The 27,817-nt window shown below is 48.6% G+C and overlaps 1 protein-coding gene across 3 annotated transcripts; it reads right to left on the bottom strand.

The window, feature by feature from the left end:
• Positions 1-236: 236 nt before the first annotated feature.
• On the bottom strand, positions 237-27,389 carry SH2D3A (SH2 domain containing 3A). 3 transcript variants are annotated; one of them, XM_033174081.1, is made up of 11 exons: positions 27,200-27,389; positions 20,685-20,851; positions 17,737-17,850; positions 15,173-15,597; positions 12,574-12,671; positions 9,923-10,485; positions 7,536-7,651; positions 5,139-5,310; positions 4,108-4,219; positions 2,622-2,813; positions 237-1,195 (listed from the first exon to the last, which is right to left on the bottom strand). In XM_033174081.1, exons 2-11 carry the CDS (start codon positions 20,688-20,690, stop codon positions 1,044-1,046), a joined length of 1,950 nt encoding a protein of 649 aa, XP_033029972.1. In that variant the 5' UTR covers positions 20,691-20,851; positions 27,200-27,389; the 3' UTR covers positions 237-1,043. The 3 variants fall into 3 exon arrangements, with proteins under 3 accessions (XP_033029972.1, XP_033029973.1, XP_033029974.1); XM_033174082.1 differs by lacking the exon at positions 27,200-27,389 and adding an exon at positions 26,923-27,018; XM_033174083.1 differs by lacking the exons at positions 20,685-20,851; positions 27,200-27,389 and adding an exon at positions 26,923-27,015.
• Positions 27,390-27,817: the final 428 nt, after the last annotated feature.

Raw genomic sequence — 27,817 nt, 5'->3', positions numbered from 1 at the left:
GTAGAATGTATTTGCTGGTGCCTTTTTACACTTTATGTAAATAGCAGACAAAATTTAGCTTGTGCAGTTGACTGTTTCTCTGGCCTCCCAAGTGCGGGTTTTTTAAGAAGTTTATAAAAATGCTAGACGGCTGTGTATGTCAATCATTTAGGAGCAAGCAGACTACCCCCTGTCCCTATTTATCACAAAGGCCCCCTGCAGACCAACCTTTCTGCCCCCCCCTTTATCATAAGCAAAGCAAGGGTGTTAGGAGACCTGGGGCCCTTACGGCAGCCCCCCAGGTTATGGGGGTTGCTGGAAAACCACCGCTTCCCAATTTCTACAGCAGAGCTGCGGTGACATGAGGGAGTTTCATAACTTGAGGGTTTGGGGGGTGCTCAACTGCTTAAGATACATCTAATTCTAGAAAGAACCGTGCCTCGAGTATCTCCTTTAATTTTGGAGTGGGGAGACACCTTCCAGCATCAGTATTGGGCAAATGCCACTAATCAGGCAAAGTGAGATCGGAGAGCTTAAATACATCTGCAGTTAAGTTTCAGCAGCCTCGGTCCAAACACCAACAGGGATACCTATAAGCATGTGCTGAAACAGAAGGGTGTGTGTGTAAAGTGTAAATTCCTGGGTTCTAAAACCATGCCTGTAATCCCAGATTTCCCCATCTGTAGCATTCTTAATCACCATTCAAACTAGAGTAGGATGGGAACAGAATGCTTCCACCACCACATAGTAACAAAGGCCTTTGACTGCTTTCTACCTGTTCAGTCCCCAGCAGAGGCTGCCTGTATTCACAAAGGCCAGGAAAGGCACCAATGGCCTCGGGCAGCATAGAAAGATGACCATTTCTTTCCTAGAAGGAACGTCTATCTCGCCAAAAAGTCTCGGCTCCTTGCAAACGCTGCCGTCTGCGCCTTCCAGTCCCGGAGGTTTCTCGTAGCAGCTGCAGCAGGTGCTTCTTCCTTTGGCTTCTCGACAAATTACCCTTTGCCATTCCCTGCGTGCATCCCAGCTGGTGTGTCAGGAGTGCAAAACTCAATAAGTCCCGTTCATTCCAATTTCTGGGAAAGGGCAGTCAGGATCTGTTCAAATTTCTTGTGCCTCTCCACCCGGTCCACATCGGCTCCTCTGCTGCCCCAGAATAAGCGGAGGGAAAACTCAGTCTGGAATGCTTCCAGGAGTTCTGGAGTTCCTTGGAACCCTGGAGAAGGGAGAAAAAGCAACCATGAGGCTTCGGCAGTATTCAATGGGGAGTAAGAGAGTTACATCTAGGTCAGGCACCAGGCTTGCCCACAACAGAGGTGGCTCAAGGTGTGGAGTTGCACATTATAAGCTTGGAGATAAGCAGGCCCAAGACAAAACAAAACAAAACAAAACAGCAGTTCAAGCAATGCTGGCTAAACGGAAAGGCTCAGCACTGAATCATATTCTTTAGATGCCACAATGCCAGGTAGAAGAATGGGCAGCCCCTCTGGGCCACAATGGCTCTTTTGTGCGTCAGCTTAAACATGTGCATGAAAACATTAAGGCAGCATGAAAAGGAATGCCTCTCTGCAAGCCTCTGCTTGATGATGTTGTCTGTGCAGAATTCAGATCCTGAGCAAAGCAGATGATGTTATCACAAGCAACACAAGCCGCAGTGGACAGATGCAGCATGTCCCAAATTTAACCCACTGAGCTTCAGGGAAAAGAACTAACAGGCTATTCAAGTAGTTCTACAAGACACAGCCTTCTGTGGGTTGGTTCTCGCTATCTAGCTTTTTTATTGGAAAGGCAGAAAAGCTGGCTGGAGAAGGGAGAGTGTGTTTGCCCTGGGGCTAAGACAAACTGACACAGAAGCAAATAATGGGTGTGCAGAAGCCTCCGCTGCCTGGAATAAAATGTAGGCTAGGGAAGGCCTTGGCACAAGTTGCACGTGTGCCTGAGAGGCCTCGCTTTGAGGATCCCCTCGGGTGTTTTTGTGATGTGCAAAATACACCTCTAGCCAACCTGCCCAAAAAATCTCGCTGTTTCACATTTTCAGCACCAACGTGGCTACAGGATTTGACTGAGGACACCCAACAGTCTCTTGCTTGATTTTTTTTGGGGGGGGCAACGGGACATGCATCTGCACATGAACACATGGCATTCATGGAGGGAACGGCAATGTTTCTGCCACTCCGTAGAACAGAAGGAGGTGCCGCCCATGGCAAGAGCAAGGCTGGACCTAGGAAACCATGCTGCAGAACTTGGCTGGCAGGCAAAACGCAGTCCAGCAGCAGCAGCAGCTCCTTTTGCCGTGGCAGAAGTCCTGCCTGCCAGATTTCGATTTAGAAACCCCAGGTTCCAACCCCTACACAGCCATGACACTCACTTTGCCCATAGATGCATCTGTCTGTTTCTGCAGCTCAGCCAACTTTGCCTCCTTAACTTTTATTTTTCGGTTTCTGAAAATCTCGACAACAAACAGTCCCCGTGTACTCCACCCGCCAAGAAACGTTCCATGCATATGCAGTTGTAAATGTTTGAGAGAATAAAATGTAAGTCTCATATACTCCAACCTGAGCACAAAATGAGACTGTAAAGGGATGAAGCTGCCAACCTCTGGCCAGGCTTGGGCTCATCAGTACTGTCAAGAGCTACCCTACCTTGGAGCTTCGCTTCAGCACTGATTCGGTAGGCGCTGGCGTTGGTGGCCATGAACCGAGCTGCTTCCAATGTCCGTAGAAGAGCGTCGCAGGTCTCCTCATTGCTACCCCAGGCTTCTTCTCCTTCCATAAGGCAGAGGAGGGGCAGGATGTGGGGAACTGCAACCTCCTTCAGGGAGGGGACTGAATTCCCTGTGGGGCAGAAGCACAAATCACTTTGTAATTAAATTATTTTTTAAAGGAGAAAAATGGAAGGGGCCACAACTAGAAGAGCCCATGCCTTGCAGGCAGAAGTCCTGTGTTTGATTCCTGGCATCTCCAGTTAAAAGGACCCCAGGAGCCTTTTTCTAATAGGAAAGACCTTAAGGAGTTGCCATCAGTCATAGCGGACAGCGCTAGCTAACAGGCTGACTTGTGCAAATTCTCAAAAATGCTGCTGCTTCAATTGAGAGCTCAACAAGTAAATTAATAATGCTTTTTTTAAAAAACAAAAAATGGATCTTCAGGAGACAGTAGGAGAGCAACGGCATATTAAAGGTAAAGGTACCCCTGACCATTAGGTCCAGTTGCAGACGAGACTGGGGTTGCGGCGTTCATCTCGCTCTGTAGGCCGAGGGAGATGGCGTTTGTCCGCAGACAGCTTCCGGGTCATGTGGCCAGCATGACTAAGCTACTTCTGGCAAACCAGAGCTGCGCACGGAAACGCCGTTTACCTTCCCGCCGGAGCGGTACCTATTTATCTACTTGCACTTTGATGTGCTTTCAAACTGCTAGGTTGGCAGGAGCTGGGACCGAACAACAGGAGCTCAACCCGTCATGGGGATTCGAACCACCGACCTTCTGATCGGCAAGCCCTAGGCTCTGTGGTTTAACCCACAGCGCCACCCGCAGTATATTAGATGCAAGTATATAGGAAGGATGAAATGTTTCTCCAAGAGCCTGTGACATATTCATCTGGGTGTCATCCAACTGCAGGGAGAGCCTACAGAGAGTGGTCCCCATCCGGAGGCAAGGTAGTTGCCTCCATCCACACCTACTTCCAAGATGGGGAGGCAGCATTGCGTTCACATCACCCCCAGCTCACCCTGCACGGGCTTTTTCTTCCTGGGCCGCCATGTAAATGGGGCTGTAGCCAAACACCGCCTTCTGCATGTTGAGAGGAGGGTACAAAAGTGACCTGACCTTGGAAACAAAGGTTTCAGAAGGGTACCAAATGGTTTTAAACAGGTCCCTTCCAACTCTACAATTCTATGGTTCTTGCAAAGCCCTTCCTGTGAACTTTGGCACTGGCAGGAGATCCAAACATCATAGCTTCCCATGTGGAGGCCACAAAAATAAACGTCTGTGGGGCTGTACACCGTGTGACAGCTGCGGACCACAACTAGGTTCAAGCATGTGAAAAGGGAGCCATAGAACTGTGTCGTCACGTAGACGCCAGGCCTGCATCCTCAGGCCTGCCTCCATCAAAATGGCTAAGAGGCCTCACCTTCAGCCCGGTTCAGGCACCCCATGAGAGGCTTCAGCATCTTCTCAAAAGTGATGGCGCTCTGCGTGTGGTTCTGGCGCAGGTGCTTCCATGTTTGTTCCAGTCGTGTGATCTGTAGAGGGAGAAGCAGAGCCAAACCTACTGGACCAGCTACCAGCACAGAGTTCTGTGTCACAAAAAGACCTGAGCGATTGGCCTGGTAAGGTTTTTTTTAAAAAAACAACAACACAACAACAACCCCACAGAGCTCTGTTGAGAATATACAGGATGGAAATGTGTTAAATCCACACAAAGGGGCCACATAGCCATCTGTCAGGAATGCTTTGATGGTGTTTCCTGCTTGGCAGGGGGTTGGACTGGATGGCCCTTGTGGTCTCTTCCAACTCTATGATTTTATGATTCTAATAAGTCTGTCTATGCAAGCTGCTTTTATATTCTTTTATATTCACACCCTGTGGTTGGGCAAATTCAAATTCAATCCCTTTCACTCGCATTAATCTGCACATTTTTTTTCTGAGCCTGAAACCTCTTGGCCTTGAATGGCAAGTTCAGGACCAAAATAAGGGTTGGCATTATCAGCACATGCAGATTTATTGAGGTATAACTTTGTACATGCCATGAGCAGAGACTTTTTAATGAAACGTCAGAAGTATTCAAGAAGGAGGTTGATAACCGGGATGAAACCTCCCCATTCTGAGGAAACATAGCTCTGTTAAAATATCCACACTTTCATGTCCTAAAGCACATTACACCCTTCAGTGAGGCCCAGAAACTTGATACTTGTTTTTCAGATTGGGGGGGGGGGGAGATCACGACCGCCATCTTAACAGCAAGTCAGGCCCCCACAACACACAAAGTGCGAGCAGGGCTGGCTTTTCCGAAGGGCCACGCTTGTCCGTGGCCCGCTACACAATCCTTCTGGGCAAACAGCTGCTCCACAGCCTTGTCTTCCAATCCCCTGCAGCAGATCCCGTGACCAGAGTGTTGTCAAATGCCTTACTGTTCATTTCACTCCCCTACTCGTCTCTCACCTGTGGCAGCTGCAAGGCTTTCATCACAGCAGACAGGGCAAAGAGGTCCCCCGCTGACTTCCACAGCTCTACCGCCAGCTGAATGATCTTGTGCAGAGTGGCCGCCCGCTCCGCTGCGTCCCCTGTGCAGCCTAGGATGTCCACAGCGATGCCCAGAGCGATGAGGTGGTGCCTAAGGGTTGGCAAAGAGGGAATCTTGAGTGGACAGACAGGGGTTGCTGCTGCCCTCAAAACAAACACAGTCTAGAGTCAAAACAAAATAAAAAATTCTTTCCAGTAGCACCTTAGAGACCAACTAAGTTTGTTCTTGGTATGAGCTTTCATGTAGTGTGCATGCACACGAAAGCTCATACCAAGAACAAACTTAGTTGGTCTCTAAGGTGCTACTGGAAAGAATTTTTTATTTTTTTGAGTGAGGGGGAAAGTATTTGATCCCCTGCTAAATTTGCCCGTTTGCTCTCTGACGAAGAAATGACCAGTCCATAATTTTAATGGTAGGTTTATTGTAGCTGTGAGAGACAGAATAACAAATGGCAGACCAACACGGCTACCCACCTGGACTATGGCAGACCAACACGGCTACCCACCTGTAACAGTCTAGAGTACCATTTTCTATGGCATCTGGGATCTCGCCCAGAAGCAATGACAGGTTAATTAGAGTTTTATTTTGTCCTCCCACAACATCACCACAAGAGGGTGCTGCGCCACAGAAAATGGATATGGAAACTCACTAAAAAGGTCCTCCCATCCTATCCAATGCTGAATGTGTTTGAATATACCCACAATTTAGGAAATTTTTTATCCCATCACCTACCAGCAGAAGGACATAATTTTATACTACTGCTGAGTATTCAAATAACATCACAATCACATTATATTGCAAACCCTTGCAAATATAGGAGTAAACTCTTGGGGGCCGCCTGAGGTCCCTTTGCCCCCCCCCCAAATATTTGAGGAGGCTGCCCCCCACCAATGTTGATGGGCATTGCTACTCAAATGGTGTGTGTGCACATCATGTGATTATGTGGGGTGGGGTAGGGCTTACCTCCCCCCCCCAATATTTTATTCAAGTTCGCACCCCTGCTTGCAAGGTAGGCAAGCAGGATTGTTCCCCTATTGCAGCTGTGGGGCTGATATTGAGAGAGTGCCTAAGGCACAGAGTGAACTCAGAACCAGGCACACCCCCAAATCCTTAGCCTCTTAACCACTACACCGTATCAAAAAGGTATAGCATAAATTTTAATAAGCAAGTAAACATTCCAAGGGGATGCGGGTGGCGCTGTGGTCTAAACCACAGAGCCTAGGGATTGCCGATCGGAAGGTCGGCAGTTCAAATCCTCACAACAGGTTGAGCTCCCATTGCTCAGTCCCTGCTCCTGCCAACCTAGATAAATAGGTACCGCTCCGGCAGGAAGGTAAACTGTGTTTCCGTGCACTGCTCTGGTTTGCCAGAAGCGGCTTAGACATGCTGGCCACATGACCCGGAAGCTGTCTGTGGACAAACGCCGGCTCCCTCGGCCAGTAAAGTGAGATGAGCGTCGTAACTGGACTTAACTGTCAGGGGTCCCTTTACCTTTACCTTTAATTATTCCAAACTCAGGAGCACAGCAGCAGTTTTGTGGTAGGGAGAGGGCTTGAGGCTTGTCTGGCAAACACTACAATTTCAATACCACACCTTGAGTTTCCCACCACAAATGTTTCAACTCTCAAGGCTTTGAATTTTGCACGTGTGATTGGGGGAACACATCTTGGGGGAAACACTCAGGTTTTCAGATTAGCCAGAATCGCATCACAGCCCAGGTGAGGTGTGAAACTCAACATGGTGCATATAGAGGATTGTGCTGCTGTTGCTGCTCAGACTATTAAAGTGAATACGGTCAACCAGTTGCCAAGCGGTAACCTCTCACCCAGAAGTTACAAGATCACAGTGCTAAGTTAGCTATTTATTTGGAGCTCTGTCTGGCCAGAGGCTGGGTGACTCCCCGTAAAAACCCTCCTGCTGGATTTTCCTTTGCTGAATTTCCCACTCAAACATGTTGCCACTTGGCAAACAGCTCTGCATACTCATCTCAAGCCCTAGAAGGAGGAAAAATGCAGCCAACACACACAAAAGTATTTCAGGGCCCCTAGAAAACTCGGCCTAGGAAAATTCTTTTCCGCCTCCCAATACATTCATTAGCAAAGTTTACAATTTCCACACTGACCTGGTTGCCACACACACACACACACCCTCTCTCTCTCTCTCTCTCTCTCTCTCTCTCACACACACACACACACACACACAGCAATTGCACGAGCCACAAGCAACCAACTCCTGGAGTAGCTGTGGTCATCCTAGGAATGCCACCCTCCCCTCTTGTGGGGTCTGCTCCATTGCCCACTCCCAAATGGCAATACCTTTCCAGCAGGTCTTTCCGCAACTGATGCCCTTGAGGTAGGGTTATAAGTTCCAGACCTGAGCTGACCCCCATTGCTCGCTGCTGCTCCTTGGATACTCCAATGATTCTGGCAACCTGGAGAATAGAGGGAGACATTTTGGGGGAAAGTGTGAGAAACTTGAGGCAGCCAATGGCCCCCCTCCCTCCATTCCACTCCCCAGGCCGGTTTCCCTTGTGGGCTGCCATAGATATCATGCTTCCCACCTGAGGTAAAAAGGTAAAGGTACTCCTGGCTGTTAAGTCCAGTCGCGGACGACTCGGGTTGCGATACTCATCTCGCTCTATAGGCCGAGGGAGCCAAAGTTTTCCGCAGACAGCTTCCAGGTCATGTGGCCAGCATGACCAAGCCGCTTCTGGCAAACAAGAGCAGCGCACGGAAACGCCGTTTACCTTCCCAACAGAGTGGTACCTATTTATCTACTTGCACTCTGATGTGCTTTTGAACTGCCAGGTGGGCAGGAGCTGGGACCGAGCAACGGGAGCTCACCCCATGGCAGGGATTCGAACCGCCAACCTTCTGATCAGCAAGCCCTAGGCTCTGTGGTTTAGACCACAGCGCCACCCAGTATAAAAGTCCGCTGATACTGGAGGTGCACAACGAGAAGTGCTCATGTGGGCACCCAAGAACCAAATGCGAACACAATGTGGTAGTAAAATCATCATTTTTGGGACCCAGCGTGTGAGAACCTTCCCTGATCCATTTGAGCGAGGAAGGATCAGGCATTTTAGGAATCAGAACATTTATTTGAATGTTGCACTATATGTAGGAATGCAAAAATGCAACCCACATGCATTTTTTTTCCATTTAAAAACGAGTCGGCCTTCCCCACATCACTTCCAATGGACCACTCCTGCTCTGTACAACACAGCTCCAATCTCATGGCCCTCCATTGCCATCATAAGGTTTTTTTAAAACTTCACAATGAATCTCTGGCTTAAAAGCAAACCTACCTCTTCTGAATCAGGCGGCTTTATTTTGTTAAACAAAATTAAAACAGTGCCTTAAACAGCACGTGTGCAAGAATAAGCAAGAGGGCTGAAGGAAAGGGAATCTCAGCTCAAAGATTTCTGCTCTGAGATTTATTCATTAATTTTTAAAGAAAAGTAGAACTCCACCTTGTCAAGTTTAGTTCTCAGGGCAACACCCTGCATCTCTCTCTCTCTCTGTCTTGAGATGTACTAAAGACAAAGGTGAACTACCTCTTAACCAAGGCAGGTCTCATCCTTAATTATTTAGTTTATTATACTTTTACCACCTAGGATGGACTGTGAGTGGGCTTCAGAAGGATATCAGTGTGTCAGTCTGTTGCAGTAAAAACAACAGTGTTTTGGGGCACCTTGTCGGCCAAAAAGGATATCAGCTTTTGTGAGCCACAGAGCAGTTTGTCACATAAACGATGGTCTAGCCAGCCGACAAAAGCACAGTCCATCTGTCAGTTTTTGCATCATCTTAAAAAGAGCGAAAGCTTTCCAATTTATGCTTGTGGGCAGAGAAGAGATTCCGTATTCCGCTGAAATGTCCGTGAAAATCCTGATGTATAGCAACCCATGTCGAAAGTGAAGATTTGCGGGGGGGGTGGGGGGGTGGAGCTCAACAACTTTGGCCAAAACTAGAAAAAGCCCCCCCCCCCCAAAAAAAAAACTTAGGATAGGGCTGTGCGATATACATCACCCAAAACTGGTTTGAAATCCGTATTGTGAAATTGGTTTCATAATTTTTGGCCTGGCCATATATTGCGAATCATTATATGTGTTAGGGCTGGGTGATATATATAATCCAAAACTGGTTTGACGTTCCTATCGTGATATCATTTTCATAATTTTTGACCTGGCCATATATCGCAAATCATGTTGTGTATTTGTGTGTGCGCGCCATTGTAAAAATCACAATGTGGGGGAAACCGTGAAGCCAGACAATGCCTCTCCATAGTTCCATTCTCATTTCAGATATGATGATGTATCAGTTTATTGAGATGTTTAGCTGGTGATATATCACAATATTGAAAACCAGATATTGCCCGGTCATGGTACTGAGCTGGAAGCTAGGTCTCCTACCTAGATGTAGCCCCTACCCCATTGTGAGAAGGGGAATCCACCCCCCTACCAAAAAAACCCCTCCTGGCCGAAATATTTTGAGCACCAGCCACAGTGGTGGTACAGCAGGGAACATACTACAGATCAGCATTCAAGTCCCTTCTCAGCAGTGAGCTCTCAGGACAAGTTTGGACAAAACCAATCATCTATAAAAGGCCAAAAATGTGCCGTGCTTGAGGTGGGGGCTGATCACAGGTAAAGTGAAAAGTTGTTGTTGTGTCCCCCCACCCACCTGCCGCTGGTCTCCCTCACCTGGCAGTCCACCTGGAGAATATGAAGGGCAGTTTCCTGGCAGTCGTGCCGGGCAAACAGGTCCTTGAGGCGCTTTAGGGCGCTGGGCTCCAGGGGTTTGTTGTCAGGGGCCAAGAGCAGCGACTTGAAGTGGCGAGGCTGGAAGGAGGAGGTGGTCTCTACCAGGGGCCATTCGAATCCTGGCTCCTCGGCAGCCTCCGCCGCGTGGGGGAGGGTAGAAGGTGCCCCGTCCGTGTCCAGGAACCCAAAGGACGTCTCTGTGATGTAGGCCTGGCCCCGCCACCGTTCTTCCTTCCGTAGACGTTCCACGTGGCTCCCGGGGCCTTCGGGAGCCTTGGGAACCAGTTCGCAGTAGTCGCTCCCCAGCATGGACGGGGCCCTCAAAGGTTTGGGTGGAGCCTTGGAGTGCAGCCTCCCCTCAGAGCCGCTCAGTGGCGGACCTCCCAGTGGGCGAGGCTTCAGGGCATTGGGCCGCAGGACAGGGTCGCTGCCTGTGCGGAAGGCAGGAGACAGGGGAGGGAGCTGGTTCCGGTCCTGGGCTCCAGGTGATGTTTCTGGGCTACCTGTGGGTCAGAAGAAAGAACAGCAGCAAAAATTTTACTGGCAAAAAAAACTGGAAGACAGAAGAAATACCAACGATAGAAGAATGGCAGATGAAAATGATGGACTATATGGAGCTTGCTGAACTGACTGGGAAACTCTGAGACCAGAGGGTCGACGCGGTGGAGAAAGATTGGAAGAAATTTAAAGTATATTTTAAAAAATATGTTAATATTAGTATTTCATATAAGCAGGAAGATTAAATAGGCAGCAGATATAGAAGTTAGAAAAGGTGTAGTTATAAATGAATGTAATGTTAAAGCTAGTAGATAAGAAATGATGATTAGGGTTATAACATGAGAATACAAAGAAGGAAAAGAAATTACTAAAGATGATTTTTAATGAATGCAGCCGGAGAAGACAAGAGGAAGTCAACCTACAATGATATATAAGATAGCTAGATAGATATAGATAAGTGTTTTTGTTTAATTGTTTAATATTTGGTTGTAAGGTTTATTTTTATTGTTGTTTGTTTTGCATTGTTTGTTCTTATTGTTGAAAAATTAATAAATTTTTGGAAAAGAAGAAGAAGAAAGAACAGGCGCTAAGTCCACGCAGTGTCAGGGACTGGGCAGAAGAGGAATGGCGGAGACTGCCTCCCCAGCCTGAACCTTCCAGAGAAGAAGAAGACAGTTCAGAATTACAACAGGGGTTTGAGGGGGATCACAGCTCAGAGGCAGATGAGGGGGGATTTTGGGAAATAATGGGAGAGGAGGAGGAGGCAGAACCGGAGCAGCTGGCTGACACGTTATCACTGGAAAGCATTCCAGACCCACCATCTCCCAGAACCCAGTGAGCCTTAAAAGTAGGAGAGCAAAGAGCCCTCAGCGCCACCCGTAGAAGAGATGACGAATGAGGAAGTGGGAGAGAAGGGAGGTGGAGATTGACCCGGGACAACGCCATTATTCCAAGAGGCTGCATTCCCAAGCCTTGTTCTGTAAATATTGAATAAAAAGTAGATGGCAAGGACTTTTCCTTGTCTTATCTGTTCCTGGCAACCTGCCGTGGGGGTTGGTTCCTCTGCAGCCTGACGGGCAGTGAGCTCCAACTCTCAAATTGAGCTCATCAAACCCAGGTCATCGTATCAGTCATTGGCCAATGATGCTGATATTCAAATATCCAAATCTGGGTTATTGTAGAGCTGAAATGGTGCCCACTGTTTTACCCAGTCAGTAGAGGATGAGACTCTTAATCTTAGGGTCGTTGGGCAAAAGATTGCTGCATTTCAGGGGGTTGGACTAGATGACCCTTGGGGTGCCCTCCAACTCTAAAATTCTATGATTCTGTGACCCAGCTGTCCTTTTTCGATTGGAACTTATTCCAACAGCAACAACTGCTGTCCTCATACACCTCTTTTAAATAAATAAGCAAAACAGCCCAAGGAGGGTTGTTCTTCAAAACCTAGGAGAAACAATCCATGATTTACTCTGGTTCTGAAGTGTGGTTTGGATATATATATATTTTTGTTTTGTTACTGCTCTCAACCCTTTAAAGTAGGGTGTTCTTGGCTTGTTGTCGTTTTTTCATTGGTAAATTCCATGATTTTTGAACAGAAGAAAAATCTCTCCTTTTGCACGAAAAAATAAAAAGTGAAACATCGCGTCTTGTTTTCAAGCTGGATGACAGAAGGTAAATGTAAAGAGGTTAAAAGGACCCCTGGGCGGTTAAGTCCAGTCAAAGGCGACTACGGGGTTGCGGCGCTCACCTTGCTTTCAGGCTGAGGGAGCCGGTGTTGTCCACAGACAGTTTTCCTGGTCATGTGGCCAGCATGACTAAACTGCTTCTGGTGCAACGGAACACCGTGACAGAAGCCAGAGCTCACCCCATCACAGGGATTTGAACTGCCGACCTTCTGATCAGCAAGCCCAAGAACAACTGGACAGTGGAAAACATCCCAGAAAGCTGATGAAAACTTAACAGCTTGCCTCTTTTAAGTCTAGTAATAACTGCACTGAACTTTTACCACTGCCCGCCCACCTCCAGCATTACAAACAGAAGCTGCCTTGTGCCACAGTTGCTGATCTTCAGCCTACCATCTCCACGTCACTCACCTGTCAGCAAATTGCTGTCCGACTGGGCGCCATGCAAGGACGGCTTCCGGTCCAACTGGTCTAGACTACTGGGGTCACTTCCACTTCGATCTTTTGTCCTGGGGTGGGAGGCAGATAAAGAGGGAAATGACTGGTTGACTAACCCATTCCAGCCCACCAACAGCACCTTTCAAAAACCTGCAGAAAAGCCGCTTGAATGCATGGACCAGCTGCCAGGTAATACTCAGACTCACACTGAGTCACACCCCTCCCCACCCTCTCACTATACAGGTGAAACTCAAAAAATCAGAATATCGTGGAAAGGTTCATTTCTTTCAGTAATTCAACTGAAAAGGTGAAACTAATATATGAGATAGACTCATGACATGCAAAGCGAGATATGTCAAGCCTTTGTTTGTTATAATTGTGATGATTGTGGCGTACAGCTGATGAGAACCCCAAATTCACAATTTCAACTTTGGGGTTTTCATCAGTTGTACGCCATAATCATCACAATTATAACAAGCAAAGGCTTGACATATCTCGCTTTGCATGTCATGAGTCTATCTCATATATATTTTTTGTATTGTCTTTTTTTTATTAAAGATTTTCTTGGTTTACAAAAGTGTCTCTCGCATTTTTCCATGTAACATTTTTACAGATCAATTTGGGTTGTTGAGACATTAGGCAGAAAGGGGGGGAGGAGGTGGGTGGGGTGGGGGGGAGGCGATGTTTCTATTTTCCTTAGTATCTGTAGGATTTGGTGTCAGCATCGTTTGTGTTGGTTCTCTGTTGTTCGCTTGTATTTCCTTGGCGGTGAGAGGTCGGGATTGGCGTAGGGTGTGCTTGTTCCTTTGTGGTTGGCTGTGGGGATCTTTGGTTTTCTGTGTGAGTGGGGTGGGTGGGTGTTTTGGATCAGGTTAGCCATATTGATTTGTATGCTGTCGGTAGATTTTTGTCATTATCTTGTTGAGCTGTGTGTGTGATGAAGGGGGACCATATGGGGGTGAAGGTATCTTCTTCTGTTTGTCCCCGTGCTAGTTTTAGGTTGCTGGTTAATTTTTCTAGTAGGGCTGTTTCCCATACTACTTGGTACCATTGGTCCATGCTTGCTCCTGACAGGTCTTTCCAGTGTCTGGTTATGATGTTTCTGGCTGCTGAGAGTAGATGGATGAGTCTATCTCATATATTAAACTAGCTAATGAAAACAATTGCTTACATAAATGGACTTTTCCACAATATTCTAATTTTTCGAGTTTCACCTGCATATAAGGGTCTGGTGACTTCTGTTTCAGTGTATCTGAAGAAGTGTGCATGCACACGAAAGCTCATACCAAGAACAAACTTAGTCGGTCTCTAAGGTGCTACTGGAAGGAATTTTTTTATTTTTTATTTTGTTTTAACTATGGCAGACCAACACACCTACCTACCTGTAATACAAACAGACATCGCACTGACGAGGCTTCAAGAGCCACAACAGAAGGCAGGACTATTCACATATTCATCTCAAACTTGGGGAGGAGGGCGTATGCATGCCCAAGGCCCTCTGAAGCACTGAACTATGGTTTGGCATTGCGTCTGAACGAGACCAGGGAATTGCTCGCAGCTATTTGGACGTAGGTCTAAAAGTGGCGCTTCCTCCAAGTTGGCCTGCTTAAATCACGGGAACCTGTGGCTCTCCAGATGTCGTTGAACTACAACACCTATCATTCACCCCTAACCAGTACTATTTTTCTGGAAAAAGGGGTGCCGGAACTCACCATGAACAACTCCTTCGTTCTCTTAGAATGGCAATGGTGCCCACTTGAGAGGTGCCAGAACTCACCTGAGAGATGCTGGAACTGAGTTCCAGCTGGGGGGGAGCCCTGCCCCTAACCATTGGCCATGCTGGCATAGCTGTCAAGTTTCGGATTTGAAAATAAGGGATCAGCAGTCTCACCTATCCTGGGGACAGTCACATGTCAGTGGTGGGCGGAGCCAGAAGCAAAAGTGGGCGGAGCAGCAATGTAAACTCCAAGTGGGCTCGGGCTCGGAGCGGAGCAAAGAGGAGGGCAGCCAGCAAAGAGGAGGGCAGCCAGCAAAGAGGAGGGCAGCCATGTGCTCCGCGCGATGGAGCCCCATCGTCGTCTTGTCTGATCCCATCAAAATAGGACAGGAAGCAGCAGCTGCTCAAAGGCAGCCAGGCTCCGCCCGCCAGCTAACCCTATTGGCCGGCTGAGGGGCCTGGCGGCAATGGATAGGGGCTGATGCAGGGGGAGGAATACACCCCCCCTGTAAGCACGGGAAACGGCTCCCACTTGCTTTGAGGGCTGAGGCTTTTCTCTCCAAGTAGGCGAGGTCTTCCCACCCAGTCCCTGGCCAGCAGGGGAGGAGCTGCTTCCATTAAAAACGGGAAATTTAAGGGAAATAAAAAATAAGGGAGAGCAGCGGGAAACTGCTTGAAATAAGGGAGAATCCCGGGGAAAACGGGATACTTGACAGCACTGCATGCTGGCTGGGAATGGGATTTGGGAGTCCCATTAGGCACTGGCTTAGATTTGCACCACAAGAAAGCCATGCCATGCCCACCATCATCACAACCTCCCCCAAGACAAAGCTCCCACAGCAATTGTTTGCTCACCGAAGCAAGCTCCCGTCTCCCGTCTCCTCCGCATTTGCTGCGGCACGGAAGCTGAAGCGCCGAAGGGGCATCCTGTCCTCCTTGCCTGGCCCCGGGGGTTGGCCGGTGTCACTGTACCGCTCCTTCAGCCAGCGGAGGGGCACGCTCCTGTTGACAGGCCGGGACACCACGGCTCCCGAAGCGTCCGAGATGGCCTTCTGGTTACCCACGTAGAAGCGCACCAGGGCGGGCACGTTGTCAAACTGCTCCTGCTCAAACTGGAAGAGGGTGCGGGAATAGCCCTTCCGGGGGCGCAGCACCACGCGGATGATCTTGAAGTGCAGGGCCTGGCCGCCCCAGCGGCACGACAGGACGTAGTCGCCGGAGCTGGACCGTGAGTCACGAATGAGGAACTCTCCATCGTCCTGCAGCAGAGACTCTGCCTCCTAAGGCCAGAAAGGAAAAGGAGGGGGGGAAGAGAGAGAGAGAGAGAGAGAGAGAGAGAGAGAGAGAGAGAGAGAGAGAGAGAGAGGAACTTGGTTGGCGGTTGGAGGTGGTCGGGGGGAGCAGAGGCAAAAACAGTGTAGCAAGAAAGGAGGGTTTTCTAGCAGGATTCATGGAGTCTGTGTGGAGAGGTACTGCAAGTCCATCGGCAGGAGACCAAATCTGCTATAGGACACTCATACCTTTGACAGCTATATCAATCTCCCTTCTGGGCCAGATACAATATGCACCCATCAAAGCTCTCCCCTTCCGCACAACTATTAAAGGAGAGAACCTTTCAGCTACTGAACGCAATAACCCCATAGGGCAGTGGTTTTCAACCAGCGTGCCGTGGCACCCTGAGGTGCCTTGAATGATGGTCAGGGGTGCCGTGGGCAACACTGGCCTCTGTCCCTCTTTCCTTCCCTCCCTCCTCTGATGCCCTCTCACGTCTCTGCCTCCCAAAGGCTTGAACAGCTGTTTGTTGCAGCAGCCCTGGCTACAAGCTCCCCAGGTGGATGGTGCCTCTGGGAGGCACCTCTCTTTGGGGTGGTGGGGCAGCTCACAGACCAGGGGTGGCAGCAGTGGCTGCCCAGAGGACTCCTAAGGAAAGGAGGCTGGAGGAACCCTCCACAAGGGAGGGTGTCTGAAAGAGGGAGAGAGGCTGCCAAAGATTGAAAACCTCTGCCATAGGGAATCCACAGTGGGAAGAGGAGATTTTATAGGGCGTTGTACTAGGTGACTGTTTGGGTCCCTTCTAACTCTACAATTCTATGATTCTATTGTTGTAAACGAAATCTGCCCTTATTCCCTTATGGGGTACACAAGAGCCCGTATAGAGTCTTTTGTAGGTTCTCCATCGGAGAAAATAACAGAGGCCAACCAGAAAATATTGAGAAGCAAAGCAGCTAGTAAGCCTGATCTTTATTAAAGCTGTTGCAACAGGGTGCTCCCCTCACACACAGGAGAGAGGAGGAGGACCCAGAACAAAGGTGTGCCTGCCGTTATATAGACATTTTGAAATTCCCTGCGCTGGAGCTCAAGACCACCCCTCCATACATCAATCACAGAAGGGGTGTAGCCCAAGACCACTCCCCAGACACATCATACCTACATCACAGAAAAGGTGGTCTACAACAGAAATTTGAATTACAGGTGGGTAGCCGTGTTGGTCTGCCATAGTCGAAACAAAATAGAAAATTCTTTCCAGTAGCACCTTAGAGACCAACTGAGTTTGTTCTTGGTATGAGCTTTCGTGTGCATGTATCTGAAGAAGTGTGCATGCACACGAAAGCTCATACCAAGAACAAACTCAGTTGGTCTCTAAGGTGCTACTGGAAAGAAATTTGAATGTTGTTGTTTCTGCTGTCTGCCAGGTTATCTGATAATGCCTTATCTGATTGCCTTTCCCCATTCCTTTGAGATGGTAATTACTTAATTCCTGAGACAACTGTAAGGTTTCTTTCACCTCCTCCCTCCTTGCAGAGAAACACTTGGTCAGCTTGAGAGTCAAAATGGTTTCAGAACTGTCCTCCCGTGCTGCCTCAGACATGTGGCCTACACATTCATGTACGTGTTTGCTTGGTACACTTATGAACATTTATTATATATCTAAGACCTTAAAATTCTTATAACACTACGATTCCCCCCTTTGAGAGGACATGGCATTTGCAGCTTCAGCTTTGGAGACACAGAACCATCTTCATCTATGATTTCACCACCACTGTGCCTGCTCTCTGTGCTGAAACAGCTCCTCCTCTTTGTCCAAACTTCCGAAAGAGGCAAAGAGGATTAAGATAGCTTTGTAAAGGGATTTGCGTTGAGCAGGACAGGCCATTACGAGTACTAGCATCGCGCTGAATTCCACTACATTTTCTATTGCGTTTTATTGTTTCGTTCAGCTGTGAACTGCGCAGAGGACTTTGCTGATGGACAGGAGAGAAATGACACAAGTAATCACGGATGCATCGGGAGAAGCAGACCTTCGCCATTCAGAACAGTTTGGGGTGCTATCGGCAGATTTCTACACCTTCCAAGAGTTAAGAGACAGTCCCAGGAAAGTTCTCCTCCCGCTCACCACTGCGGTATCCGTGGGCTATTACCTGCCGTGGCAGACAGCCGTGGTACCAGGCGTGGCTGCGAAGTTGCTCGGGGTCCAATTTCAACTCCTCTTCCAGCTCCTTCCTCAGCTTCTCACCAGCCAATTCCATGTTCTTCTGCTCAAGTGCCAAGTGGTTTAAATTGGAGCAGGAAAGGAGGAGAAGGCGTTAACCAGGCAAGGGGCACAAGACATAAAACAGCTGCTAAGCTGCGTATAAGAAAATATCGATGTACAACGTAAATAGTCCGCAATGTTGGTCCAGGTAACTCCTAGCTTACGTGCATTTAAAACTTGTGCCCATTCAGCTTTACACGCTTGGCCAAAATTTTTTTTAAAGGGGGTCGAAAGCGGGTAGGCATCTGGGGGGGGGAAGACTTTGGCAATCTCACCACCCTTGAACGCAAGGTCATACCTCAGGTTACATACTTAATTGGTTCCGGGTCGCTGTATGTAACCCGAAACGTACGTAACCCGAAAAACGTGCTTTGCGCATGCACAGAACGCGCAGAACACTTCTGCACATGCGCGGATCGCACGCACGCCGGATTACACTTCCGGGTTACGGGAGTTCGTAATCGGAAAAGTACGCAACCCAAAGCATACGTAACCCGAGGTACGACTGTACACAATTCTGGCTTTGCCTGCCCACCCCTGCCTAAGTTGAGAGTTGCCTGCATAAGCAGATTCCAGCACAAGTAGATTCCAGCAGGGCATATTGGATCCACTCAGCCTTGAAGCTCAGTGGGTGGCCTTGGGCCAGTAACTCTCTCATGTCTCTGTCGAGCCTACCTCACAGGGTTGATGTGGGGATTAAATGAGGGGGAAGAAGAGAAGAATTAGAGGAGTTTGGATTTGATATCCCGCTTTATCACTACCCGAAGGAGTCTCAAAGCGGCTAACATTCTCCTTTCCCTTCCTCCCCCACAACAAACACTCTGTGAGGTGAGTGGGGCTGAGAGACTTCAGAGAAGTGTGACTAGCCCAAGGTCACCCAGCAGCTGCATGTGGAGGAGGGGAGACGTGAACCCGGTTCCCCAGATTACGAGTCTACCGCTCTTAACCACTAAACCACACTGGCTCTCCAGTGAGAACCAGGTGTACCATCTTGAACTCTTGTGGGATATAAATGAAAAAAAAAAAACCATTACAAAAGACAGTGGACCAAACACAGTGTACATATTCAGAGTTGTGACCCCAGCATGCTCTGCAATGTTGCAAGAGGTCAAAGAGGTGCACTCCTAACATCTTCATTTCACAGGGCACCTGCTTGGGACAGCTAAACTTCTTGGGTTGGCCCTGCAGGGAGCAGGTGGGGGGGGGAGATAACAGCCAGTAGCAGCTTGGAGCCATGACAACCTACCAGAAAGGAACAAGCCCTTTCTCCTTCTGGAGTTGTTTGCCTAGGGATGGAATTAACCATTAACAGGAAAGGAGTGTTGGAAAATAAAAAAGCTATGCTGTCTTCAGAAGCAGGCTCTGTGCAGGTGAAGAAACGGAAGCCAAAAAGGCATGACGTGAATCCCTTGCCCAACAAGCCGCTCAACATTTCCCAACTAAAATCACCTCTCAATCTTAAGGCTGCAGGGGCATGATCAGTAGCGCCATTGTTCATAGGAATCTGAAAGACCGTCCAGTTCTGACCGGAATAAGAGAGTTGCCAACCCAACCAGAAAGTGCATTTTCAAACGTCTCCAAAACATTTCCACTCCAAGCAAAAACTAGCTGGGTGCCCCCATTGCACCACCTGAATTAGAATTTCGAATAGAGTTTTTCTTCTTCCAAGAATGCAACAGTGCTGGGGGGACTCTGATCTGTCCCACCCTCAAACCCAATTAAATGGGCTTCATAATATCTGCACTCTCTGTTACTTGGAAGTAAAGCACTGGGATCTGCGGGCACTGACAGCCTCTCCCCCTCCCTTGACCAGTGTTAGAAACTCAGATATATAAGCTAATTGCCAAATGGCACCTTAACCCTGGGTTACGATCGCCACAACAGAATCTCTAGGCAGGTGTTGTTGTTGTTTATTACAATGGAACTTACTATTGTTATTATTATTCATTTTATTTCTATACTGCTTTATATTTTAAAGGAAAAAAATCTCAAAGCCATTTAAAGGTAAAAGGTAAAGGGACCCCTGACTGTTAGGTCCAGTCGCGGACGACTCTGGGGTTGCAGCGCTCATCTCGCTCTATAGGCCGAGGGAGCCGGCGTTTGTCCACAGACAGTTTCCGGGTCATGTGGCCAGCATGACCAAGCCGCTTCTGGCGAACCAGAGCAGCGCACGGAAACGCCGTTTACCTTCCCGCCGGAGCGGTACCTATTTATCTACTTGCACTTTGATGTGCTTTCAAACTGCTAGGTTGGCAGGAGCTGGGACAGAGCAACGGGAGCTCACCCCATCACGGGGATTCGAACTGCCGACCTTCCGATTGGCAAGCCCTAGGCTCTGTGGTTTAGACCGCAGCACCACCCGCGCCCCCAATGCCATTTACAACACATTAAAACAGGGGTCAGCAAACGTTTTCAGCAGGGGAGCCGGTCCACTGTCCCTCAGACCTTGAGGGGGGCTGGAATATATGGGGGGGATGAATGAATTCCTATGCCCCACAAATAACCCAGAGATGCATTTTAAATAAAAGGACACATTCTACTCATGTAAAAACACACTGATTTCTGGACTGTCTGCGGGCCGGATTTAGAAGGCAATTGGGCCGGATCCGCAACCCCCCCCCCCAGGCCTTAGTTTGCCTACCCATGCTCTATTCTCCCTATCCAGATACAGAAGCCCATAGTGGAACAGTTTTGAGTCCCGCATTTTCTAGCAGAAAGGAAGCTGAACTCACACTGAAAGGTACCATCCAAACACTTCCCCTGGATTTTTCTTGGGGGGAAGTAAGACCGTTATGCATTTAAAAAGGAAATAAATAAGTAGAAGGTGTGACATACCATCATCTCCTAAAAATGGCTTGATGAGGAAACAACTTCTCCAGTGGTTGATGTGCCTCTATCTCCTCCAGAAACATTGACAATTTGCACAGAAAAGGACTTCTGGCCAGTTCCCCATTCGCCAGCCTCTAAACTGCCTTCCAGCCTGCTGCCACTGACTCTACAGCCTGCATTTAAAACAAAAAAAAACCACAACACTTCCTTTTAAAGGGGCAGGAAAGGTGGTGACAAGATTGAGATTACAAACTCACTGAGGGGGAGGAAACCGATGTCACAAAAGTGTGTCACATACAACCAGAAGTCCCCTCTGAACTCATCCACCTCAGAGGGGGGAAACAGAGAGAGAGAGACAGAGAGAGATTAAAAGAAAATTTAAAAAAAGAAATTCCAGAGGATCCGTACAATCTCACCTCATGCAAGGAAGAGTAAGCGGAGTAAAGAGGATGAGGAAAAAACATAGGAGGTTTGCAGCAGATACTGGGAATGGTTTTTTGCTTCAACAGACATGGTGAAGGTGGCAGAATCGACTCTTTCAGCAAGAATGGCTCCAGCCAAAACAAACTCACAAGCAAGCCTGAGGCATCAAATTGGAATGCTAGAGAGAGAACAACTGAATTAAATGGCCCTGCGCCCTGACTGGAAGGTGGGTGGGTGAGAGGGATGCTACCAAAAAGCAAGACACTGGGTGGGGAAGGGGGAAATGTTGCATAAGGCTTGCTCCGATCTCACAATAAATTTATCCAAGAGTCTGTCCCTAACAGGTAGATGTGAATAAAGGAATCCCAAATCATGAACCCCTCCTCACATGTACACACACCGCCATGTGCACATGCACAGCTTTTCCATTGCCAAGCTAATGGGCACAACAGTAAGCTCCACCAGCTGGTCAGAATCAACACAGAAAGAGGCCAGGGTGAGCCACACAATAGAGAGGAAATGCTCCCATTGAGCGGGTGCTTTTCGCACATTGTTCCCAGTACAGGACCCACACAAGCAAGAGCTTTGGAAATCCTTTGCAAAAGCAGCTTGACTTAGGGAGGATTGCCAGAGGGACAGAAAGACAGTGCTTCAGGCCAGATGTGCTTTTTCCTGGAGAGCACTTAAAATCTACCATCCTGTCTCAGGCACAGCTGATACATAACAAAACCTGTTAGAATACACTTAGAATCTCTCTTTCTCTCTCTCTCTCTCTCTCTCTCTCTCTCTCACCAATACACCCCACCGCACGGAAATCTTCCATGTCTTCAAAACAGCAGGTTACTGAGTACCCCAAAGCAGCACCCCCAGATCACCAGACACTGAAAATAGCCACAGCAGGGCTTGCAGCTTCACACAGACCCCCAGAGGGAGATCCAGCCATACCAATCCAGCCCTGCAATTTGATCCCTGCATTGCAGGGGGTTGGACTAAATGACGCTTGGGGCCCCTTCCAACTCTTACGATTCTTTAATTCCATGGGGAGGGTGGCCATTTCTCACCAGGGTTTGACCACTGGTCCCAAAGGTGTTTGGTTCAAAAAGAATCTATCCTGAAGACAAGGAAAAGGGAAACATCCCTCCTATAACCTCAGGTGCTCTGTTTTGTGTGTGTGTGTGTGTGGTGTGTGTGTGGTTTTTTAAAAAACTGATCTGTAAGTTCCTCTGGGGGCCCTTCTGCACGAATGAATCAATGAATCAATGAAATGTCCAGATGCATCCCTGACCTTTGCTTGCCCACTCTCAGCCCTCCAAGGTCCCCTTAATGCCTCAGAAGACGCTGCCCTCTATGCCTGGTACTACCTCCCAGTCCCAGAGCACTTACAAAACAAGTCCAACTCTCTTCCTTCTTTCCAATCCATCCACAAAGCACAATTTCTCTGTGAAGCCTTTGGCACAGCCCCCTAATGTCACATTTATTAATTTAAAGCATTTTACTCTGCATTTCCGTTTGGAAAAAAAGCTCCCACTGTAACTAAACCTATGTAACTGCATATTCCTCCCCAGTTTCCTTTCCCTTTCATCCTCCCAGTGTCACATATCTGAAGAAGTGTGCATGCATTTAAATGAGATTCCTTTTAAAGCAGGGGCCTGACCATAAATAGCAAATTATACCTCCAAACAGCAGCCACCTCAACTAGAGGGCCTTGCAGAGGCGAAAACAGCAGTTCCATCCCAAAGTGGGTAAAGGTAAAGGGACCCCTGACCATTAGGTCCAGTCGCGGACGACGCTCATCTCACTTTACTGGCCGAGGGAGCCGGCGTACATCTTCCGAGTCATGTAGCCAGCATGACTAAGCCGCTTCTGGCAAACCAGAGCAGCGCACGGAAACGCCATTTACCTTCCCGCCGGAGCAGTACCCATTTATCTACTTGCACTTTGACGTGCTTTTGAACTGCTAGGTTGGCAGGAGCAGGGACTGAACAACCCTCGTCGCGGGGATTCGAACCACCAACCTTCTGATTGGCAAGCCCTAGGCTCTGTGGTTTAGACCACAGCGCCACCCACGTCCCGTTCCCAAAGTGGGGGCAGCGGCAAAGAGGCAAGGGAGAGGCAAGGGCCCCTGGAGGGGCCCATCTGTCTCTGAAAAGCTGGCATCACTGGATCAAGTTCATTAACATTGTTGAATTAATCAAACTAAGTAGTTTAAATTGGATTTTGAATGAATGTGCAACTGATTGTCACTGTTCTGAATTTTATTGCGTTATTATTCTCCTTAGTGGGTTGGGCAAACTTCCATTCTGAAATATTGTTTTTATATGTTAAGGAGCACTGCGTGCAGATGAGTTTATGGAAGCAAGGTGGCGGGGGGGGGGGGGTGGCCTGAAAAAGCTTGGGATTCTATGATTCTAAAGTTCCCAGGCCTCATAACAGAAGGGTCTGGGGGTGTCATCGTCTTAAGAACACCATGAGTCATTTCTTCTTCTTGACAAGGCAGTGGCATGAAAGAGAACACACTTCCCCAATTTCTCTATTTATTATCTCAGTCGTTCCACAGTTCATTGCGGTCACGGCCCTGATTGCGGCTAGCTGAATAAGGTTCCCGACACAAACTGTGCCACTTCACCGATATGAATTAACTACCCACTGGCCACAAATATTCTTCCTTGGAATCACAGAACTGCAGAGTTGGAAGGGATTCTGAGGGACATCTAGCCCAACCCCCTGCAATGCAGGAAGCTCAACTCAAGCATTCGTGACAGATGGCCATCCATCCACCCTCCAAGGAAGGGGAGTCCACAACCTGCTGACTCCCAGATGAGTCTGTTCCACTGTCGAACAGCTCTTTCCGTCAGAAACTTCTTCCTGGTGTTTAGTCAGAATCTCCTTTCTTGTAACTTGAGGCCATTAGTTTGTCTCCTACCCTGCGGGGCAGGAGAAAACAAGCTTGTTCCCTCTTCTTTAGATATTTGAATGTGGCTGTCGTATCTCCTCTCAGTCTCATCTTCTTCAGGCTATGCATACCTAACTTCCTCAACCATTCCACATAAGGCTTGGTTTCCACACCCTTGATCACCCTCCTCCAAGTCAAGCATAAAGACCTTGAACAACCATGGGCCCAGGACAGAACCCTGCAGCACCTCACTTGTCACTTTTTTTCCAGGAGGATGAGGATATTGTTCAGCTTTAGCTCTCAGCTTCCTCTTAAAAACGGAGAGCCAGTCCAGTCAGACCAGAGTCATGCCCTTGATTCCTAGAAGGGAAGGAGTCACCAAAGACTAAGAGTCTGTCTGCAAATCACACTCTCAGACCTAGAAAGGCCTCAGGTCCCAGACTCAACTGGTTGGGATTTCTTGCAGATGAGGGAAAGGTGTTTCACACATGCTGAGAGGCACTCACTCAATTATTTCTTAATAATAATAATTTTTTTTAAAAAATATACCCTGCCCATCTGGTTGCGTTTCCCCAGCCACTCTGGGCGGCGCACCTTAAAAACTCCACTAAACAGGGCTGCCTTCAGATGTATTCTAAAAGTCAGATAGTTGTTTATTTCCTTGACATCTGATAGGAGGGCATTCCACAGGGCAGGTGCCACTACCGAGAAGGCCCTCTGCCTGGTTCCCTGTAACCTCGCTTCTCGCAGTGAGGGAACCGCTATGCATTTGATAACCAACAGCCAGTCCATTTTTTGTAGTTATGGGGAAGGTTCCATGTGATTAGGAAGTACAGTGGTGCCCCGCTAGACGAATGCCTCGCTAGACGAAAAACTCGCTAGATGAAGGCATTCGTCTAGCGGAAGGCTGCCCCGCAAGACTAAAAAGTCTATGGGGCTGCCTCGCAAGACGAATTTTTTTTTTCGTCTAGCGAAAAACGCGGTTTGCATTGCCGCTTCGCTAGACGAAAAACCCGCTAGACGAAAATACTCGCAGAACGAATTATTTTCGTCTAGCGGGGCACCACTGTATCCTGGCAATACTATGAGTTAATATGACTTTACTGAATTGTATGGATTGTGTTGATGAATGGGATGTTGTTGTTGTTTGCTTTACATATGCAGGTGGCGCTATGGCCTCTTGGGCTTGCCGATCGGAAGGTCAGCAGTTTGAATCCCCACAACGGAGTGAGCTCCCGTTGCTCTGTGCCAACTCCTGCCAACCTAGCAGTTTGAAAGCAAACCAGTGCAAGTAGATAAATAGGTACCACTGCGGCGGGAAGGTAAAGGGCGTTTCCGTGCGCTCTGGCTTCCGTCACGGTGTTCCGTTGAGCCAGAAGCGGTTTAGTCATGCTTGCCACATGACCCGGAAAACTATCTGCGGACAAACGCCGGCTCCCTCGGCCTGAAAGCGAGATGAGCACCGCAACCCCATAGTCACCTTTGACTAGACATAACCATCCAGGGGTCCTTTACCTTTTACCTTTACCCAGGTGGCGCTGTGGGTTAAACCACAGAGTCTAGGGCTTGCTGATCAGAAGGTCGGCAGTTCGAATCCCTGCCACGGGGTGAGCTCCCGTTGCTCGGTCCCAGCTCCTGCCAACCTAGCAGTTCGAAAGCACATCAAAGTGCAAGTAGATAAATAGGGACCGCTCCAGCGGGAAGGTAAACGGCGTTTCCGTGCGCTGCTCTGGTTCGCCAGAAGCGGCTTTGTCATGCTGGCCACATGACCCGGAAGCTGTCTGCGGACAAACGCCGGCTCCCTTGGCCTATAAAGCGAGATGAGCGCCGCAACCCCAGAGTCGGACACGACTGGACCTGATGGTCAGGGGTCCCTTTACCTTTACCTTTATTGCGTTTGATATTACAGTGTGTTCTTCCAGCTCTACAGTTCTCAGGTTCTTGTGTGCCACTTTTGAGCTCAGCGTTTGCTATTGAGAAAGTGGAATGCCAATTTAAAATCCAACTCTACTCAATTATGCCATGGGGCGAACTCGGGGCCACATCATTATTAGCATTCTGAATGTTGTCCAATTCCCTTCAACCTGCAGAAGTTGTGCAGCTCTTGGGTGGTGGTAACTTTGTGTGTGGGGTTCAGCTTGGTGTTGTGTTGGGGGGGGGGGGAATAAGGACGGACACTCACACAAACACACACAAACACAAACACGCCCACCTTGCAATGTGAGGCAAGGGTGCTGCTCCACAACTCGGACCAAAAACTAAAGCTGGAATTTGGCACACGACGGAAACTCCACAGAGGCAGGGCCGGATTGAGGTTTGATGAGGCCCTAAGCTACTGAAGGTAATGGGGCCCTTTATATGTCCAGCTGTCCTTTGTCAACAACAAAATGTCACTGTTTTTGTGTTGAATATATACTATATGGTAATTTATGGACCTAATAGGTATCTAACTAAAGCCATCTGCACATAACAAAATATGTATTTTATCAAAGTAATTGTTTAACTGAAATACAATTAGGAAGTATATTAAAACACTGTTGCTGTATGTAGGTTTTATTTTATTTTATTATTTTTTATGTGTGTTTTATCTTATATTTTGGAAATGTACATCCAGTTTTTCTTCCCTTTAAATTTTTTTGGGGGGAGCGAGCGCCCAAGAGAGTGGAGCCCTAAGCTATAGCTTGTGAATCCGGCACTGCACAGCGGCGAGAAGTGCGCGCCGCGAAGTTCCCCTCCCAAGTCCAGAGACCAGGAAACGGCGCGCTCGGTGGGAAAGGAAACGCGGCCGCCCGCGGCGCCTCCGTCGAAGCCCATCTATGGTAGTAGCAGAGAGAGCCAGCTCCGTTTTCTGCGCCTGGAAAGGGACAGGCGGCCCAGAAGCCTAAACCTCCGACGCTTCAATAAATAGAAAGAAACCCAGAGACGTACCTTTCCTCCTTCGGGTGGGTGAGCCCGGCGGCGAGGAGGCGTAAGGCGCTACCGAAGGAGCGTGGCTCCCAGGCAAGCCCCACCTTTCCAAAGGTGGGGACCGGGGAACTCCCCGCCCCAAGCGGCTTCCCGGTTCCCGCCCGCTCGGCGAAGGCTGTCTTGGAAGCGATCGCAACCGCGGAGCGCCTCCACCCACGCGAGGCCCGCCCGGGCGCCGCTCTCCTCCTCGTTCCTGCTCGCCGTCGAGCCCCGCCAGGCCGCGCCTGCTGCTTCCTACCTGCTGCAGCCGGGGAGGGGCTTCCTCGGGCGCGCCTCGGCTTCCGACCTCGCCACCTGCTGAACCCGAGCGGCGGTTCTCCTCCAGATCTGGCCGGGCCCGTCCGAAGAGCCCCAAACCCGCTGGCGACTCACCGGCGCGCGCAGTGTGCGCTCCGGGGCGCAGTAGGACGGCGCGGAGCCGCGGGAGAGGCCCTGGAATGTCCCTCCGCCGGGGAGGGGGGCAGTGCCGGATTTACGGACAATATAAGCTAAATAAGCTATAGCTTAGGCCCCGCTCTTTTGGTGGGGGTGGGGGGGGGGTGGGGCAAAAAATTAAAGGGAACAAAAACCTGGATGTACATTTCCAAAATATAATATAAGATAAAAACAAATAAAATAAAACCTACATGTTTTGTGTTGTGTAGGCTCCTATGATGTAAGTAATGGGCCCCCAATCATTTTAAGTTAGCGCTTGATAATTATTTCACTATTAATATACTTCTTATTTATTGTATTTCAGTTCAACAATTACTTTGATAAAATACATGTTTTGTTCTGTGCAGATGGCTTCAGATACCTATTAGGTCCATAAATTACCATGTAGCATATATTCAACAAAAAAAAACAGTGACAATTT

This window comes from Lacerta agilis, chromosome 16, assembly GCF_009819535.1.
Source record: "Lacerta agilis isolate rLacAgi1 chromosome 16, rLacAgi1.pri, whole genome shotgun sequence".
Lineage (NCBI taxonomy): Eukaryota > Metazoa > Chordata > Lepidosauria > Squamata > Lacertidae > Lacerta > Lacerta agilis.
The sequence above is the reverse complement of the archived record's forward strand: the minus strand, read 5'-3'. Positions and strand labels throughout refer to the sequence as shown.